Source organism: Danio rerio, chromosome 15 (assembly GCF_052040795.2).
Source record: "Danio rerio strain M-AB ecotype USA chromosome 15, GRCz13ab, whole genome shotgun sequence".
Lineage (NCBI taxonomy): Eukaryota > Metazoa > Chordata > Actinopteri > Cypriniformes > Danionidae > Danio > Danio rerio.
This window is the reverse complement of record NC_141035.1, coordinates 51440001-51454340: the sequence shown is the minus strand read 5'-3', so window position 1 is coordinate 51454340 and position 14340 is coordinate 51440001. Positions and strand designations below refer to the sequence as shown.

General features: G+C 39.9%; 1 protein-coding gene and 1 long non-coding RNA gene across 3 annotated transcripts; one reads left to right on the top strand and one right to left on the bottom strand.

Moving 5' to 3' along the window:
- The first annotated feature begins 288 nt into the window (after positions 1–288).
- On the top strand, positions 289–11776 carry tomt (transmembrane O-methyltransferase). 2 transcript variants are annotated; one of them, NM_001424185.1, is given in 6 exon segments: positions 2238–3007; positions 3151–3630; positions 4627–4823; positions 8657–9084; positions 11535–11617; positions 11742–11776. In NM_001424185.1, coding segments are annotated over 3 exon segments (780 nt in total). In that variant the 5' UTR covers positions 2238–3007; positions 3151–3368; the 3' UTR covers positions 8978–9084; positions 11535–11617; positions 11742–11776.
- Positions 7774–11799, bottom strand: LOC147840739 (uncharacterized). Its single transcript, XR_015510040.1, has 5 exons — positions 11674–11799; positions 11021–11614; positions 10561–10889; positions 9100–10118; positions 7774–7980 (listed from the first exon to the last, which is right to left on the bottom strand). It is a non-coding gene; the product is annotated as an uncharacterized LOC147840739 (long non-coding RNA).
- Positions 11800–14340: the final 2541 nt, after the last annotated feature.

Sequence of the window (14340 nt, the reverse complement as noted above, 5' to 3'; positions counted from 1 at the left end):
AAAAATACAGATTCTACTATAAAATAGTCAGCTTCCGAAAGAGGAAGAATAATATTGATACTATTGATATTATATTGAAGAAATTTTATTTCTATAATATATATATATATATATATATATATATATATATATATATATATATATATATATATATATATATATATATATATATATATATAATAAAATTATAGAAATGATCAAATTTATACTGGAATCCTAACCATAAATAAAATAAAACACATTATACATAAAATAAAAAATCTAAAAATACAATAAAACAACTTGTAAAAATAATAATGACATAATGAAAACATTCAATTAGAATAATAAAATATAATGATGTAATACTTGAATTTAAGCTTTTTTTTTGCAATGCTTTTTTATTTTATTTTTAATATTTTGTCTATTATACTGCGTAATATCCAAATCTAAAGCTGTTTCTATTCACCAGGCTGCCTGTGTTTTGAACATCTGTACTCTACTTCTATAAGTGCCATTAAAGAACACTTTTTAATGAGTCATTTAGTTGTTTGTCACTCTGCGTGTGAATATCCTCCGGCATGATGAATATATGATGAGCTGCTGTGGTCACATGACACTCCAGGTGAAATGGAGGCTCAGGTGCTCAATAATTATTCATGAGGAGGAATCTGATTGGCTGCTGGAGCCCGTGTCTCTGCACACCTGTCTTAGTGTGTGTTTTCTGTCGTCTCTGAGCTCCGTCATCCTCAGGTCTGTATTCCACTATTATAAATGATGATGCTGTATTGTGTGTGTTTGTGTCAATTAAATGACCTGGGATCAGCTGAGAGCGTGTCTTCAGCTACATACAGTCTTCTGTCATGTCACTGAGAAAGATCATGGGTTGCTGTGTGGTCGCTAGGGTGTTCTGTTGATGTTGCTAAGGTGGTTTGGATATGTTTAGGGTATTCCTATGTGGTTGCTAGGGTGTTCAGGGTGTTTAGTATGTTGCTATGGGGTTACTATAGTGTTTAAGTGTGTTGTTATGTGATTGCTATGATATTATGGGTGTGTTTAGAGTGTTGCTATGTAATTGCTAAGGTGTAAAGGGTTGTGTTCAGTTACATACAATCTTCTGCCATGTCACTGAGATCTTGTGCTGTGGATGTGTTGCCATGTAGTCGCTAAGGTGTTCTGTGTGTGTTGCTATGAGGCTCCTAAGATGTTCTGAATGTGTTTAAGGTATTCCTATGTGGTTGCTATGGTGTTTTAGGTGTTCAATGTGTTGCTATGTGGTTTATAGGCTGTTCTGGGTGTGTTTAGTCTGTTGCTATGTGGTTACTATGGTGTTTTTGTGTGATTGCCAAGGTGCTTTGGGTGTGTTAAGAGTTTTGCTGTGGTGTATTATTTTGTTGCTATGTGATTGATGGTGTATCTGGAGTGTTGCTATGTTGTTTTTAGTGTGTTGCTATGTGATTGCTAAGGTGTAATGGATGTGTTTAGAGTGTTGCTATGGTGTTTTTAGTGTGTTGCTATGTTATTGCTAAGGTGTAATCGGTGTGTTTAGAGTATTGCTACAGTGTTTTTAGTGTGTTGCTATGTGGTTGCTATGGTGTTTTGACTGTGTTGCTATGTGATTTATAGGGTGTTCTGGGCATGTTTAGTATGTTACTATAAGGTTATTATGGTGTTTTAGTGTGTTGCCAAGGTACCAAGTTGTAATGGGTGTGTTTAATGTTATGTAATTGCTTAGGCGTTTTGGGTGAGTTAAGAGTGTTGCTATGTGATTGCTAAGGTATTATGGATATGTTTAGAGAATAGTGTTGCTATGGTGTTTTAGTGTGTTGCTGTGTGGTTGCTAAGGAGTTTTGGGTGTGTTTAGAGTGTTGCCATTGTGTATTAATGGGTTTGCAATGTAATTGCTGGTGGGTTTAGAGTGTTGCTATGGTGTTTTAGTGCGTTGCTATGTAATCGCTAAGTTGTAATGGGTGTGTTTAGATTGTTGCTATGATGTTTTTACTGTGTTGGTACGAGATTGCTAAGTTATTATGGGTGTGTTTAGAGTGTTGCTGTGGTGTTTTGACTGTTGCTATGTAATTTATTGGGTGCTCTGGGCATGTTTAGTATGTTACCATGGGGTATTTATGGTGTTTCGTGTGTTCTTGTGCAGTTGCTAAGGTGTTATTGGTGTGTTTAGTGTGTTGGTATGTGATTTATAGGGTGTTCTGTGTGTTTGTTTAACGTGTTTCTATGTGGTTGCTAGGGCGTTTTGGGTGTTGTTTAAATGTGTTGCTATGCAGTTGCTAGGTTGTGCTGGGTGTTTCCATCACTCATTGATAAGATGCTTTAGTTTCTTAACCAGAAGCAGAAATGTGTGTTGCTGTGCAGACGATGGGGTGTGTTAAAAGTGTTTCTATATGGTTGCTAAGTATTTTTACTGTCTTGCCATGTGGTTGCTACAGTGTTCTGAGTGTTTAGTGTGTTGCCATGGTGTTTAAGTGTGTTTCTATGTGGTTGCTAGGGTTTTTAGATGTGTTTTATGTGTTGATATGTGGTTGCTACAGTGCTCTGGGTTTGTTTAGTGTTTTCTATGTGGTTGCTATGGTGTTCCAAGTGTTTAGTTAGTTGCCATGGTGTTTTAGTGTGTTTCTATGTGGTTGCTAGGGTTTTTGGATGTGTGTTATGTGTTGCTATGTGGTTGTTACAGTGTTCTGGGTTTGTTTAGAATTTTTATATGTGATTGTTAGGGTGTTTTGAGTGTTTAGTGTGTTGCCATGGTGTTTTAGTGTGTTTTAATGTGCTTGCTAGGGTTTTTTGAGTGTTTAGTGTGTTGCCATGGTGTTATGGTGTGTTTCTATGTGGTTGCTAGGGTTTTTGGATGTGTGTAATGTGTTGATATGTTGTCGCTACAGTGTTCTGGGTTTGCTTACTGTTTTTCTATGTGGTTGCTATGGTTTTCCAAGTGTTTAGTTAATTGCCATGGTGTTTTAGTGTGTTTCTATGTGGTTGCTATGGCTTTTGGATGTGCGTTATGTGTTACTATGTGGTTGTTACAGTGTTCTGGGTTTGTTTAGAATTTTTATATGTGATTGTTAGGGTGTTTGAGTATTTAGTGTGTTGCCATGGTGTTTTAGTGTGTTTCTATGTGGTTGCTATGGTTTTTGGATGTGTGTTATGTGTTACTATGTGGTTGTTACAGTGTTCTGGGTTTGTTTAGAATTTTTATATGTGATTGTTAGGGTGTTTGAGTGTTTAGTGTGTTGCCATGGTGTTTTAGTGTGTTTCAATGTGGTTGCTAGGGTGTTCTAGGTGTTTCTGTACTGTTTATAGTGTATTGGATCTTCTAATATGTGAAAGTGACTGAAGCTTCTGCTTGTTATTGTGTGTATTGCAGGTCAGTGTTGAAGATGGTATCTCCTGCGATCGCCTTGGCTTTTCTTCCTCTTTTACTCACTCTGATTATCCGTTACCGTTATTACTTTGTGCTGCTGTATCGAGCGGTGCTGACCCGCTGGGTGCGGGACTGTTTATCGGGCATCAGTCGAGAGGAACGGGCCTTTCAGTACATACTTACCCACGCAACACCTGGAGACTCGCAGAGCATCCTGGACACCTTCGACACGTGGTGCAGTAAAGTGGAGTTCATCAGCAACATCGGGCCCAAAAAAGGTGCAAACACCATGGAAGACACAAACAACACCCAGAAAAACGCTTAAAAGCATTCAGAACACCCTACAAACACCTAAAACACCCAGAAAAGTTTAGAAAACATACACATAACACATGGAAAACCATAGAAAACACTAGAAAACAAGCAACAATACCACCCACAAAAAAACTAGAAAACACCTGTAATATACTAAGAATATCATAGACTAGAAAACACATAGGGAACATCCTAAAACACCCAGTAAATACCTGGAAAACATCCAGAATACCCTAGAAAACACACAAACAACACTCAGAATATATTGGATAGCATCTGGAGCAGACTAAAACACCCTAGAAACCATTTACAAAACACAAAGTACAAAACCTCAAGAAAACACACAAACACTACACAAAACACCCTAGAAAACACCTTGAGTTCACATAGAGCATCCTAGAAAACATAAACGACACTCTAAAAACACATAGAAAACACACAAACACCATACAGAACACCCTAGAAAACACCTGGAACACACTAAGAAAACTTTTTAAAAAAACAAAACAAAGAAACCCCAGGAACACCCTAAAAACACTGTAGATAACACCTGGAACACACTAAAAAACCCTTAAAAACATGAGCGACACTAAAACACCTACAAAACACACAAACACCATACAGAATATCCTAGAAAACACTAAGAACACTCTAGAAAACATAAAAAAACATGGTGGAAACACAGAAAACATTAAAAAATCATACAAAACACCCTAGAAAACACCTGGAATACACTAAGAACACTCAAAAAGACCTGAAATACTATAGAAAACTGAACACTTTACCATGTATATCAGAACAGCCTATAAAACACAAGAAAAACATTAAAACACAAAAACCTGGAACACACACAAAAAAACACAGACCACACACACACTGCACACTGTAAACCACTGCATCTAATGTCTTAATATAAAGTTTGTGATTAAGTCTCTGAGTGCTGTACTGTGTGTGTTCAGGGAAGATTCTGGACCGTCTGCTGCAGGAGAACTGCCCGATCACTGTGCTGGAGCTGGGCACTCACTGCGGTTACAGCACTGTCCGCATGGCCCGCTCACTGCCCATTGGTGCCCGCATTTACTCTGTCGAGATGGACCAGAGGAACGCCCAGGTGGCAGAGAAGATCATTCGACTCGCAGGATTCGATGACGACATGGTGAGTCAGGACAATATTGTGTCACATCCTTAACTTATTTGTAACACCTGAAACACCAACAACACACAAACACCCTAGAAAACAACACATAGAGCACACTAGAAAATACACAAAAACAACTGGAACACCTTCAAAAACAAACAAGAGCACTCTTGAAAATTAACAAAACACCCGGAACACACTAGAAAACACACAGAACGCCATAGAAAATACCCAGAAAACACTCAGAACACCAAAGCACACAAACAGCTCCAGGAACACCCTAGAAAACACAAAAAACACTCAGAACAACACACAAAAACACTTTAAAAAACACACAAAACTCTGTAGGAACAGGCAAACAACCCCCAAAACACACAAAAAACAACTGGAACACACTAGAAAACAAACAAAAACACAAAGAACACCTTAAAAAACAAACAAACCAAACAAAAAACATCCAGAACACACTATAAAAGCACACCATAAAAACACATGAAACACCCTAATGACACACAAACTAACACCCTAGAAACTACACAGAACACCCTAAAAACTCAAAAACACCCTATCAAAACACAAACAACAACCTGAACACCCTAGAAAACAACACATTGAAAAAACACTTTAATAATACACAAAAACACCATAATGAAACACAAACAAAACTGGGAACATCCTAGAAAATGCACAATCACAACAAGGACCACCTTAAGAAAGAAACAAAAACACCTGGAACACCCTGACAACACATAAATAACACTCAGAACACCCAAAACACTCTAACAACACCCCACACACACACACACACACACACACACACACACACACACACACACACACACACACACACAATACTCGGAACACCATAGACAACACATGCAAACACCTGGAACACCCTAACAATACAGAAACAACATCTGGAACGCTGTAGAAAACACACAGAAACACCCACAACACCCTAAAAAAACAGACAAAACACTCAGAACACACAAACAACGCCTGGAACACCCTAAAAAAAGAAAAACATTCACATCACTCTAAAAACACACAAACAACACCCGAAACATTATAGGAAACACACGATAACCCCAGAACACCCTAAAAAATACACAAAAGGCTCAAAAAAGCCACAACCAGAACACCCTAAAAAACACAAAAACACTCAGAATACCCTACAAGACAAACAGAACACCATAACAACACACAAACAACACCCAGAACACCCTAGAAAACATATAAAAACACCCGGAACACCCTGATAAGACACAAATAACACTCAGAACACCCAAAACACTCTAACAACACACAAACAACACTCAGAACACCCTAGACAATTTATAAAAACAGCTGGAACACCCTAACAACACACAAACAACACTCAGAACACCCAAAACACCCTAACAACACACAAACAACACTCAGAACACCCTAGACAATTTATAAAAACAGCTGGAACACCCTAACAACACACAAACAACACCCAGAACACCCTAACAACACACAAACAACACCCAGAACACCCAAAACACCCTAACAACACACAAACAACACCCAGAACACCAAAAACACTCTAACAACACACAAACAACACCCAGAACACCAAAAACACTCTAACAACACACAAACAACACTCAGAACACCCAAAACACTCTAACAACACACAAACAACACCCAGAACACCAAAAACACTCTAACAACACACAAACAACACTCAGAACACCCAAAACACCCTAACAACACACAAACAACACTCAGAACACCCTAGACAATTTATAAAAACAGCTGGAACACCCTAACAACACACAAACAACACCCAGAACACCCAAAACACCCTAACAACACACAAACAACACTCAGAACACCCAAAACACTCTAACAACACACAAACAACACCCAGAACACCAAAAACACTCTAACAACACACAAACAACACTCAGAACACCCAAAACACCCTAACAACACACAAACAACACTCAGAACACCCTAGACAATTTATAAAAACAGCTGGAACACCCTAACAACACACAAACAACACCCAGAACACCCTAACAACACACAAACAACACCCAGAACACCCAAAACACTCTAACAACACACAAACAACACCCAGAACACCAAAAACACTCTAACAACACACAAACAACACTCAGAACACCCAAAACACCCTAACAACACACAAACAACACTCAGAACACCCTAGACAATTTATAAAAACAGCTGGAACACCCTGATAAGACACAAATAACACTCAGAACACCCAAAACACTCTAACAACACACAAACAACACTCAGAACACCCAAAACCCCCTAACAACACACAAACAACACCCAGAACACCCAAAACACCCTAACAACACACAAACAACACTCAGAACACCCAAAAACCCTAACAACACACAAACAACACTCAGAACACCCAAAACACTCTAACAACACACAAACAACACCCAGAACACCCAAAACACTCTAACAACACACAAACAACACTCAGAACACCCAAAACCCCCTAACAACACACAAACAACACTCAGAACACCCAAAACACTCTAACAACACACAAACAACACCCAGAACACCCAAAACACTCTAACAACACACAAACAACACTCAGAACACCCAAAACCCCCTAACAACACACAAACAACACTCAGAACACCCAAAACACTCTAACAACACACAAACAACACCCAGAACACCCAAAACACTCTAACAACACACAAACAACACCCAGAACACCCAAAACCCCCTAACAACACACAAACAACACCCAGAACACCCAAAACACCCTAACAACACACAAACAACACTCAGAACACCCAAAACACTCTAACAACACACAAACAACACCCAGAACACCCAAAACACCCTAACAACACACAAACAACACTCAGAACACCCAAAACACACAAACAACACTCAGAACACCCAAAACACCCTAACAACACACAAACAACACTCAGAACACCCTAAAAACACACAAAAACACTCGGAATACCCTATAAAACAAACAGAACACCATAACAACACACAAACAACACCCAGAACACCCAAAACACCATAACAACACACAAACAACACTCAGAACACCCAAAAACCCTAACAACACACAAACAACACTCAGAACACCCAAAACACCCTAACAACACACAAACAACACTCAGAACACCCAAAAACCCTAACAACACACAAACAACACTCAGAACACCCAAAAACCCTAACAACACACAAACAACACTCAGAACACCCAAAACACTCTAACAACACACAAACAACACCCAGAACACCCAAAACACTCTAACAACACACAAACAACACCCAGAACACCCAAAACCCCCTAACAACACACAAACAACACCCAGAACACCCAAACACCCTAACAACACACAAACAACACTCAGAACACCCAAAACACTCTAACAACACACAAACAACACCCAGAACACCCAAAACACCATAACAACACACAAACAACACCCAGAACACCCAAAACACTCTAACAACACACAAACAACACTCAGAACACCCAAAACCCCCTAACAACACACAAACAACACTCAGAACACCCTAAAAACACACAAAAACACTCAGAATACCCTATAAAACAAACAGAACACCATAACAACACACAAACAACACCCAGAAAACACATAAAAACACCTGGAACACCTTGATTAGACACAAACAACACTCGTAACACTCTAGACAAACATGTAAACATCTGGAACACCCTAACAACACACAAAAAACACCCGAAACACCCTAACAACACACAAACAACACCACCAACATAACGAAAGGGCAGTAAGTTTGATCAATACATGAGGGTTAACTTGTATTTGTGTATGTTTCAGGTGGAGCTGATCCAGCGTCCATCTGATGAAGTGATCCCGCGTCTGCGTGAGGATCTGGGCGTGGAGCGTCTGGATCTGGTGCTGATGGACCACTGGAAGCGATGTTACCTGCCTGATCTGCATCTGCTGGAGGACAGCGGTCTGATCGGCCAGGGCTCCATCATCCTGGCCGATAACGTCATCTTCCCCGGAGCACCCAATTTCCTGCGCTACGCCCGGCGCTGCGGCCTGTATGAGGTTAGAGTTCATCGCGCCACGCTGGAGTACATGCGCGGCATCCCCGACGGCATGGCGGAGCTCACTTACATCGGCATCAAGTAAATAGTAATCATCATTGCTCACATTTATATAGCGCTTTTCTGGACACTCAAAGCGCTTTTGTGGGGGAATATCAATCTCATCCAAAGAACATTAGTGAAGAGATGACCTTCTCTTGAAAACACAAATGAAACACCCGGAAAACCCTAACAACACACAAAACCTTCCAGAAAACCTTAGAAAACACCCATAACACCCTAGAAAACACCCATAAAACACTCATAACACCCTAACAACACACAAACAACACCCAGAACACTCCAGAAAACACACAGAAACAACCGGAACACCCTTAAAAACAAAAAACAATCAGAATACCCTAAAAACACACAAACAACACTTGAACACCCTTACAACAAACAACACCCAGAACATCCTAGGAAACATACAGAAACACCCCAACAACACACAAACAACACCTGGAACACCACAAAAACACTCTGAACACCTTAACAACACCTGGAACAACCTTACAACAAACAACACCTGGAACACCCTAGAAAACATACAGAAACACCAGAAACACGCATAAAAAGATGCAAAAACACTGTGAACACCCTAAAAACACACAGAAACACCCTGACAACACACAAACAACACCTGGAACACCACAAAAACACTCTGAACACCCTAACAACACACAGAAACACTCACAACACCTTAACAACACACAAACAACACCCGGAACACCCTTACAACAAACAAACAACACATAGAACACCCTAAAAAACACACAGAAACATTATAAACACCCTGACAACACACAAACAGCACCTTAACAACACACAGAAACACCCACAACACCACACAAACAACACCCTTACAAAAAACAAAAACACCCTGAACACATTAGGAAACATACAAAACCACAGGGGAAACCCCCAATAACACAGAAACACCCTGAACACACTAATAATACACAAACAACACTAGAAACACACAAACAACACCTGGAACACCACAAAAACACCTTAACAACACATAAAAACACCCAAAACACCCTAACAACACATAAACAGCACATGGAACAGAACAAAAACACTCTGAACACCTTAACAACACACAGAAACACTCACAACACCTTAACAACACACAAACAACTCCCGGAACACCCTAACAACAAACAAACAACACATAGAACACCCTAAAAACACACAGAAACACCATAAACACCCTGACAACACACAAACAGCACCTTAACAACACACAGAAACACCCACAACACCACACAAACAACACCCTTACAAAAAACAAAAACACCCTGAACACATTAGGAAACGTACAAAACCACAGGGGAAACCCCCAATAACACAGAAACACCCTGAACACACTAATAATATACAAACAACACCAGAAACACACAAACAACACCTGGAACACCACAAAAACACCTTAACAACACATAAAAACACCCAAAACACCCTAACAACACATAAACAGCACATGGAACAGAACAAAAACACTCTGAACACCTTAACAACACACAGAAACACTCACAACACCTTAACAACACACAAACAACTCCCGGAACACCCTTACAACAAACAAACAACACCAAGAACACCCTAGGAAACATACAAAAACACCCCAAAAAAGATGCAAAAACACTGGGAACACCCTAATGACACAGAAACAACCTGAACACCCTAACAACACCTGGAACACCACAAAAACACCCTCAACACCTTATCAACACCCGGAACAACCTTACAACAAACAACACCCAGAACACCCTAGAAAACACACAGAAACACCCCAAAAAAGATGCAAAAACACTGGGAACACCCCAATAACACAGAAACACCCTGAACACCCTAATAACACACAAACAACACCTGGAACACCACAAAACACTCTGAACACCTTAACAACACACAGAAACACCTGAAACACCCTTACAACACACAAACAACTCCTGGAACACCACAAAAACACTCTGAACACCTTAACAACACACAGAAACACCTGAAACACCCTTACAACACACAAAAACTCCTGGAACACCACGAAAACACTCTGAACACCTTAACAACACACAAACAACACCCTAGAAAACATACAGAAACGCCAGAAACACCCAAAAAAAGATGCAAAAACACGGGGAACACCCTAACAACACACAAACAACACCTGGAATACCTGGAGATGACTTTATAAGCCTGCAAAGTGTCACTAATAAGAATCATCATCAGGTAAAAACTGCAACACTTGAAACACACATCATGACTGAGGCTCAGATTAGAAAGGGTTTCAATCATAATTTATCCTGTTTATTTTCTAAATACATACTTTAGAAAATGACATACCACTTGTAATTTATTTACATGCTATTTTAAATGGACTGTAAATCACAGCTTTATGGGCATTTTTGCTTTTATAAGATGGTTGTTCCTCATATGTAGCATTGCATTAAATAAAATAAGCAAATAAACAAATCTTTGGCTCAGTAGTGATAGCAGAGTGGTTACCAAACAGCTTTAAATTCAGCTCAACCAATCAAAACTCAACATGTCTAAATGCATCTTATTCTCATCCAATGAACATTTGCAAACAGATGACTTTATAAACCCGTAACGGCATGGTGTCACTAACATGAATCATCATCAGGTAAAAGTTACAACACCTGAAAGATGTTTGAGGCTTCGATTATTTTTAAGTTGATCTTGTCCTCCTCTAATGCACATGTGTGAGGGGATGACTTTATAAACAGTGTCTCTAGCAACTATAATCATCATCATCAGGTAAAAATGACAACACTTCAAAGATGTTTAAGGCTTTGATTAGAAAGATTTTAAATAAAATGTGTCCTGTTCAGTTTCTAAATGTATCTTATTCTCATTTAATGAACAATTGTGATGAGATGACCTAATAAACCCGTAACGGCAGTGTCACTAATGACAATCATGATGAGGTAAATATGACAACGATTAAAAGACGCATCATAATTGAGGCTCGGTTAAAAACAATAAATAAATAATAACTCCACCTGTTGATTTTCTAAACTAAACAGAGGTCTGGATGCCCATTTTTGAGAAAGGGGACCGGAGGGTGTGCTCCAACTATAGGGGGAACACACTCCTCAACCTCCCTGGGAAAGTCTATGCCAGGATACTGGAGAGGAGGATCCGGCCAATGGTTGGACCTAGGATCCAATAGGTACGTAGTTTTCGTCCAGGAGAAAGCATTCGACTGTGTCCCTCGTGGCATTCTGTGGAGGGTGCTGTGGGAGTATGGGGTCAGGCTGAAGGGGGTCTGTTTCAGGGACCACAGGATCTTATCTCTGTTATTCGCAGATGATGTTGTTCTGTTGGCTTCATCAGACATGGACCTTCAGCATGCACTGGTGCAGTTTGCTGCTGAGTGTGATGCTGCTGGGATGAGAATCAGCACCTCAAGTCCGAGGCCATGGTGCTCCACCGGAAAAAGGTGGTTTGCCATCTCCAGGTTAAAGGTAAGTCCTAACCCCAGGTGGAGGAGTTCAGGTATCTTGGGGTTTTGTTCACGAGTGACGGGAGGATGGAGTGTGAGACTGACAGGCGGATCAGTGCAGCAGCAGCAGTAATGCGGCTTAACAGGGATATGTAGCAAGGTTTCATTAAATAAGGTTTATTTGGGTCAGTAATGATAGTGAGGTGTTTGCCAAGCAACATTGACAGCTGTGAGTTAATGGAGTATTCTACAACAGCCTTAAAGTACAAGTAAAATCCAAACTAACCATATGATTGTAACTGACATTGCTGGTCTTGTGCTGAATAGTTCATCTGTGCATGTCGTTCAGAACAAAATAATTGTTCTGTTGTGATCTAAAATTAAACTGAGTTAAGTTGTCAGTTTAGGTCTGTCTGAGGTATTACAGCCTAACAGACTCCTCCTGCTCACCATTTCTGCTAGGTGTCATTTGACCTCTGGAGGGGCGTGGTCAAGTATGTTAGCCACGCCCCTCCAGCTGTCAGAATGACATCAAACAGAAATGGTGAGCAGGAGGAGTTTGTTAAGCTGCGGTCACACTAGAGTTTGATAATGCAAAATTCTGTCGTGCGGAGCAGCGGAAAGGGGCGGGATTAAACAAGCCTATTAGGCATTTAATAAAGCGAGCGATTGCCCCAGGTTTTAAATTTCTGTCCAGAGAGGTCATGTTTTGATCCTCGATTGGTCTCAAGAATTCAAGTGTTGCGATTTCGCAGGTCTGAGTTCACCAAGCTTTTACTTTGCACCGCAGCAACCTGCGAAACTTGACGCATGACCCTCATTTTCCGGTCTGATGCATTCGTGTGCGTATGAATGGAAGTCTATGATGAAAAGCCCAGTGTGAGCGCAGCTTTAAAGGCGTCTGCAACTTTTGTTAAGCATAATCACTGGCATATTAACTGTCAAAACATGTTTATGACTGCTGAAATGTATAATTTATTTTTTTTAAAGTCACACATTGTGCATTTCTATTATACATAAATTGTACTAAAGTGATCTAAAAAGTTCATGTTTTCTCTTTGCACCAGCAGGTGGCAGTCTTTGTACTTTCATTTCGAGAGTGCAGATTGCATACGTTTTATTAATATGTATAACTTTATTTTTTTATTAATAACTATAACTTTATATATATAAAATAGTTACTATTTTTCCAAGTGTATATAACTACTACTGTAAGAAAATATCAGAATTCGGTACATACTTTCCTCTATTATCTTTGCTTGAACTGAGCCGATCTAATCCTGTTTATATAAACTGAACCTGCTCCCGATCAGGTTTAAGCTAGCAGAACTGTTGCCATGACAACAACTCTCGGATCAGCTTTGAAGAACGAAACGATCCTGGATCGTGTCAAATCGTCAATATCCAAATCCAGCTAACTGAGTAATCCTCGTACGAAAAACGGACCCCTGGTTACAGAGTTTGTGGAATATATTTCAACATGCTTTAAATTCAGCTCAAGCTATCAAATTTGACCCGGTCTACTTTCTGACTGCATACATAATGAGAATACATCACTACACTCACTAATGAGCTATGTTAGACACCACAGAGCTGCTGTCTGCTGTTATAAATCCACTGTAAATCACAGCTTCCTGCTTTTATAAAGGGGTTTCTCCATCTATATAGCAAGGTTTCATTAAATAACATAAACAAACAGGGGCGACACGGTGGCTGCATTCTCTCCTGACAGCAAGAAGGTCTCTGGTTTGAGTCTCTGCTGGGTTCTGTGTGGAGCTTGCATGTTCCTCCCTTGTTTTTTTTGGCTTAGTCCCTTTATTCATCAGGGATAACCACAGTGGAATGAACTGCCAATTATTCCAGTATATGTTTTACACAGTGGATGCCATTCTAGCTGCAACCCAGTACTGGGAAACACCCATACACTACGGCCAGTG